The 6,160-nt window shown below is 32.6% G+C and overlaps 1 protein-coding gene and 1 long non-coding RNA gene across 4 annotated transcripts; one reads left to right on the forward strand and one right to left on the reverse strand.

The window, feature by feature from the left end:
- Positions 1–632: 632 nt before the first annotated feature.
- IQD11 (IQ-domain 11) lies at positions 633–4,207 on the reverse strand. Of its 2 annotated transcripts, XM_039020112.2 has the most exons (6): positions 3,773–4,140; positions 3,562–3,662; positions 3,110–3,472; positions 2,339–2,557; positions 1,473–1,601; positions 633–1,379 (listed from the first exon to the last, which is right to left on the reverse strand). In XM_039020112.2, the coding sequence occupies exons 2-6, from the start codon at positions 3,634–3,636 to the stop codon at positions 735–737; spliced, it is 1,431 nt and encodes a 476-aa protein (XP_038876040.1). In that variant the 5' UTR covers positions 3,637–3,662; positions 3,773–4,140; the 3' UTR covers positions 633–734. The 2 variants fall into 2 exon arrangements, with proteins under 2 accessions (XP_038876040.1, XP_038876041.1); XM_039020113.2 differs by lacking the exon at positions 2,339–2,557 and having other exon boundaries at positions 3,562–4,207.
- Positions 646–2,756, forward strand: LOC120068371 (uncharacterized). 2 transcript variants are annotated; one of them, XR_005479181.2, is made up of 5 exons: positions 696–1,124; positions 1,376–1,429; positions 1,569–1,623; positions 1,745–1,890; positions 2,383–2,756. It is a non-coding gene; the product is annotated as an uncharacterized LOC120068371 (long non-coding RNA). The 2 variants fall into 2 exon arrangements; XR_005479179.2 differs by lacking the exon at positions 2,383–2,756 and having other exon boundaries at positions 646–1,172.
- Positions 4,208–6,160: the final 1,953 nt, after the last annotated feature.

Below are 6,160 nucleotides of genomic sequence, written 5' to 3' on the forward strand. Positions count from 1 at the left end.
TTTGGTCTCTAAACTAATGATTGTTTAAACCTATAAACTCCTAAAAAAATCAACTATTTTAAATAAACTCTTGAATGTCTACTTTAATTTTAAACCTCTTCAATAGAGGAAAAAAACCATTATAATCATGGTTAATATTTTGTTACTTATTATTTGGTTTAGCTTACCTATGTAGCTCCAATACATCTTCACATTAACACAGTTTTTTGGTACAACAATTGTGGAGGATTGAACCTTTGATTCAAAAGAGGAAGTACATATCAATTATTGTTAAGCTAAATTCACATTAGCCATATTAACACGTATATATATGTACTGAAAGCTATTGTTATCCGTATGTTAGTCATAAAATAAGGTTAAGAACTAAAATTGTTAATTATAAAAGTTAAAAGATAGTGAAGAAATTTGATGGAAGAATTTATTCGTGACCAAAACAATAAGGCAACCTCCTAAACCACAATTCAACTAGTTAAAGCATTATAATTCTTCGAATCTCTAGAGTGCATGGTTAAACTAATGGAGAAAAGAAAAAGGTTAACAAAAACAATTAGTATAAGGATTAAATATAAAGAAGATGGTTTAATAACAAAGAAAAGAAGAAATCATCATGATTAAAAATATAGGCACATCCATGATCTACAAACAGCAAACACATTTTTATTAGATATATGAGCACAACACCACAAACTGTTTCTGTATTCATTTTAATATCAATCTGCCCAACAAGAAAACAATCATTGGAAGGCACTTTGTCTATCCCAGTTTGGCAAGGAATGCTCAGAATCAATGCTCAAATCTTTAGTGAGAGTTCTGCTTGATCTTGTTGGCCCTGGAAGCCCCTTCAGCCCTGGTGATCTTTGCTGCTGATGAAAACCTCTTCTCCCACTGCTAATTCCAACTTCACTCACCATTGAAGAAACTAAACAGAGCTGCTTTGTCTTGCATGGAGAATTCCCATCCGAACAAGTGTCTAATCCCCCTGCTGGCCTTAGCTTGGGGGAGCTTAAGGATCTTGATTTTGCCTTTGCTGATTCAGTGGCAGCCATGTATGTTGGTACCAGTGGGGAGCTTGAAAATGAGCTGTTTGAGTCTATTCCACCTCCCAATGAACGTTGCTTCTTGTGGTGAGAGAGCTGTTTCAGAACTGGTTTTTGAGATGGAGATTGGTTGGGGTATTCTTCTATGTTTCTGTCCATATTTTTTGTTGTTGGGTTTGGTTTGAATCTGTCGTTTGTTGTCTCTTTGTGTTTTGGATTTGAGGTGAAAATGGAGTCCAAATCTTCGAGTTCTTTGCTTTTCGAGAGTTGGGTGTCAACCCATTGGTCTAGCCAGTATCTCCATCTTCCTTTTACTTTTTTTCTTTCTGATTCTGCAGACCTCTGCAAAATGGTGGAGGATTAGAAATTTGACTTCAGGAAGCAAAAGAACAGTAAGTGTTTGTTTTAGAAAGGTTGATGATTTGTACTATTTACCCTGTGGGCGAATAAGTATTCCTTCACTCGCTCTCTCCTGATCACTGCCTCTTTCCTGCTCAAAAACACTGCATCTGCTTCTTCTTTTGATAACAGGCTATCATCCCACCTTTGATCGTTCGAATCCAACTTCAAAAATCAATGAAAAATGGTAAGGAAAAAAAGGTGAATCGGAAAACAATTCGACTGAATAAAACTGCTACTGAATATTGATGCAGGATGTAAAAGAAAACAATTCGACTGAATAAAACTGCTACTGAATATTGATGCAGGATGTAAAAGAAACTCAGAGGAAGACAATGAAGAGACTTGTTAAGGAACAACAAAAAGTGGCCGTCTTTAGTAATTCGACAATGTGATTCGTGGTTGAGTTTTAGTGAATACACTCATGTGCTTCATAGAAGAGGAATTAATCTAGGTAAGAGCAAGCTTGTTAATGAGGTCTAGAGTGGATGAATAAACAACTATTTAAGATGTAGTTTAGTGGTTTCTTGTTTGAGTGAGAACTGTTGGGATGTGAATATAGCCCTACATCAGGTAGAAGAAAGATCTTGAATATGTAGGGTAGAGTTCAAGAGTAAAGTTATCTGGGCTTAGTACTTTTTCTGCTGTGTGGGAGAATTATTGATGGGAACATAATCCTACTTTCATTAGAGATGGAAAAGATCTTTCTTAGATATGTAAGGACAACATCTCCATTGATATAGGCTTTTAGAGAAGAGTCCAGAAGTAAAGTCATGCAAGCTAAGTCTATGAAGCGACTTCTTGTCTTAAATAACTGTATTCAGAAATAATAGTATCATCAAACCAATCATATTTTTAACAGAGTAAATCAACCAATACAGCTATACTTTGGCTTGGCCTACCTTTATAATCCTATCTTTCCAGCTCTGAAACTGCTTCGTTTCAGGAGAATTGAAAGTGTTTTGAGGAAGATGAAGTCTATTTGAACACACTTGTGATTGTATGCTAACGATGGACTGCAAGCATTTCAAAGTGGCAATGGCTTGGCGCCTAACAGCTCTTCCTCTAATAATTGCCTGTAGCCTCACTATTCCTTTCAATGCTCTCAATGCTTTTCTCGCCTGAAAATTTACATTCTTTACTTAATAATACAAGTATCACCAAGTAGACAAGGCTGGAGAGTCAAGACTTGTAATCATATACACGAGTAGTTAGGACATATTGATGCCTTAGGATTAAGTGTCTTTTGATAACTTTTTCGTTTCATATTTTGTTGTTTGTTTCCGTTTTTTGAAAAATAAATGCATTTAGTTACATTCTCTACTTATTGTTATAAATGTATACTAAGTTAAGTAAAAAGTTCTGGCGTTCCCTTCCTTGTGTTTCTAACTTTACACAAATGTTAATAGAAGTTCCATTTTTTTGTTGTTTCTTGGCTTTTTATCTTATATGTCTCATCTTCATCCGAAAAAAAAAAATAAATAAATGACTATTTTCTTGAATGTTTATTTCTTCAATTTCTTAAAAAGAAAAAAATTAGAGTACAAGGTTTAAAATCTTGCTCCATGGGCTACTTTTTTTAATTAAGACAGTAGCAGTACCAATTTGTTTCAGCATTTTCATTCTAGTTCTATTCAAGCAAAGGAGAAAGTACAGTCAGAAGAAGTACTCACAAGGAAGCCACGGAAAGCAGTTTGGATAGTAATAGCAGCAAACTCATGGATTTCCCTTTCACGTTTAAGGAGATCAGATGGAGGGGCCTTCTTGAGAGGCTTAAAGACTTCCTCAGCAGCCTCTTGTTGATGAGACTGAGGAGTCCCTGTGAGCCAAACAACCTCAACAGCAGCCTTAGCTGCTGCAACCGCCGCCTCGGCCGCGGCAGTACTCGCAATTGCCACAGAAAGAGCCTGCTTCCTCTCCTCTTCCTCCTCTTCCTCCTCTATTCTCATCGTCGCTTTTGATGGCGATGGCGCTGTCAGTGTGGCTAATCTCTTGTTCCTCATCCTTCCAAACACCCATTTCCATCTCTTTTGCTTCTGGGGACAAAAAAAACCAAATTCATCGGCATTGATGATTAGTTGAAGACAATGTTGAAAAATGAAGCTATATGTCAATCTCTCTTTACCTTCTCAGGATTTGGCTGTGTCTCTGAAACAAATAGCTTCTTGACTAAATAAAACCAGCCCTTCTTCTTGCCCATTTGAGAACCAGCAGACAATCAATCAGCTAATCCAATGAGATCAATGAGCAATGGAAATAGAACAGTATCTCAAGGGCCCTTCAAAATTCAATCCCAATTACAGAAAAGAAAAAGTAGAGGAAGCCATTGATAGAACCTTCATCAAAAGGGAGCTTGAAGCCACCCAAGAGGTGAAAACAATGGAGGATGCATTTCATCAAACACCAAGTAGGCAAAAGGACCCAGAACAGGAACCAGAGCTAGATCTTCCCCAAATCATCAGAAACTTTGAAAGATAAGAATCAACAGAGAAAAAAACTGAAAGAAGAACCCCAAATGGGCAAAATGTGAAAAGATGTCAACTCAATAATTTGATGTGTTTGTGAATTCATGTGTTCCTTAGCTCTTTGAGATGAGTTTCTGTTGCTTGCTTCCAGTTCTGTGGGCCTTTTCAATCACATATTGTAAAAAGAAAAAGAATGGCAGAGGACTCAGAGGTCTACTTTTGTGGGAACCTCCATCAGTGGCCATTTGAGAAAAATAAAATCCTTTTGACTTCAGATGGGTCCTCTGATCTTTTGTCACAGCCTTTACTTTTTTTTCTCTCAAATGCATCAAACATATTCAAAGGCTTGTTGGGTACCAAATTACTGAATTGCCACTTCATTTCTAACATATGAGAATGAACAACTATCTTTTCCAAGTTAAATTACAAAACTTTCAATTGTGTAATGAATAAGTTTGTTCATCCACTTTCAATTTTATGTTTTGACCAAATATACACACAGTTAAAAGTCACAATTTATTCTCAACTTTTATTTATAACGATTTAATTGTTGTATTCTCAATTTTGTAACGATTTAGATCATAAATTTTAATATATAATAACTTAGTCTCTGTACTTTTAAATTCATAACAATTTAGTCTCTAACCTAAATAAATTTATCAATATTAGATGTCAATTTTTTTTAATGACGTAGACTTTGTATTTTATAAAAATATTGAATCTATAATTAGTTTATCTATTTATTTGTGTAATAAATCTCATTAAATCTCAATGCTACTTTCTACAATAAGTATTAAATTGTTGTAAATTTTAAGTATAAGGATTTGATTGTTACGTAGCAAAATTTAGGGATTAAAATGTTAAAAATTTAAAATTTAGGACCAAAATGTTACAAATCGAAGTTCAAAGACTAAATTATTATTTTTTTTTCAGTTTAGGGACTAATAGTAACTTTTAACATTAAAAGTCTAGGTACTATTAGATACAAAAGTTTATTTTATGTCTTGTAGATGAATTAAAATACGTATATATTAAGGACTTATTAAACCTAAAATTAAACGTCCTTGATCTATTAAATACTTCTAAACCTTAAGGACCTATTAGATACAAAATTTAACGTTTAGGATTTTCTTTTAATGGTATTATATACAAACTTGCATGTTTAAAAATTATGTCACCATAACTATTCGGTTTCTAGAAATTGTGTTTGTTATCTCACCATTATTTATAATTAATATTATATTTTTTAAGGGAGCACTTGAATTCATAACCAAATTTTTAAAAACAAAAATAAATTTCAAAATTAGTTTTCAAAACTTATCTTAATTCTAAAAACATCCTTAAAAGGTAAATAATAACTTATGAAGAGTGTTCATAAACTTAATTTAAAAAACTAAAAAAAAAAATCATATGGTTAAAATATGCTTAAGCTTGTAGTTTACGCCCTCTTTGGTAACTATATGGTTTTTTGTTTTTAGTTTTGACTCTTTTTTCTTGTTATCTATTTTTTACCAATGTTTTTAAAAAACAAACCAAATTCTGAAAACTAAAAAAAATAGTTTTTAAAAAGTAATTTTTGGAATTTGATTGAGAATTCAACCCTTGCATTTAAGAAGGATGCAAATCATGGTAAGAAGATAAGGCAAAATAGACTTAATTTTCAAAAACAAAAAACTAAAAACAAAGGTCCCGTTTGGTAACCATTGAGTTTTTTATTTTTGTTTTTGAAAATTAAGCCTATAAACACTACTTCTACCTCCAATTTTTTTTTTTTTTTTTGTTATCTACTTTTTAGCAATGGTTTAAAAAATCGAGTCAAATTTTGAAAAAATTAGCTTTTAAAAATTTGTTTTCATTTTTAGAATTTGGCTAACAATTCAATCATTATATTAAAGTAGATGCAATATCATTGTAAAAAATTGAGAGAAAATAGATTTAATTTTCAAAACCAAAAACCAAATGATTATGAAAGGAGTCGAAATAGTGATCAAACACTTAGTTTTTTGTTTGGGAGGGGTTCACCATGATTGATAATGTACTCATTATTAGTCAAAGTACTAACTCATGCACCAAGCCATGTGTAAGTATTTAAGACATGTTCCTTTCCAGAAAAAAAGAAAAAAGTTTCTAAGACTGTTCAATGTTTTATTTTTAAGAAGTTATGGAGTTGTGTTTATAAAATTAGAAGTAGTAATTAAAAACATTTTTTAAAGAAAAAAAAAATTGATGGAGGAAATTTGTTTGATAGGATGATGAATT

This window comes from Benincasa hispida, chromosome 12, assembly GCF_027475165.1.
Source record: "Benincasa hispida cultivar pf3 chromosome 12, pf3_genome.v1.1, whole genome shotgun sequence".
Lineage (NCBI taxonomy): Eukaryota > Viridiplantae > Streptophyta > Magnoliopsida > Cucurbitales > Cucurbitaceae > Benincasa > Benincasa hispida.

What these genes read in the sequence shown, in the direction of transcription:
- IQD11 (XM_039020112.2), bottom strand. Translation starts at nt 3,636, where the DNA reads ATGGGCAAGAAGAAGGGCTGGTTTTATTTAGTCAAGAAGCTATTTGTT. An exon ending in CACAGCCAAATCCTGAGAAG is followed by an intron (nt 3,473 to 3,561) that starts GTAAAGAGAGAT and finishes TTTTGTCCCCAG; the next exon opens with AAGCAAAAGAGATGGAAATG. An exon ending in CTGCTTTCCGTGGCTTCCTT is followed by an intron (nt 2,558 to 3,109) that starts GTGAGTACTTCT and finishes GTAAATTTTCAG; the next exon opens with GCGAGAAAAGCATTGAGAGC.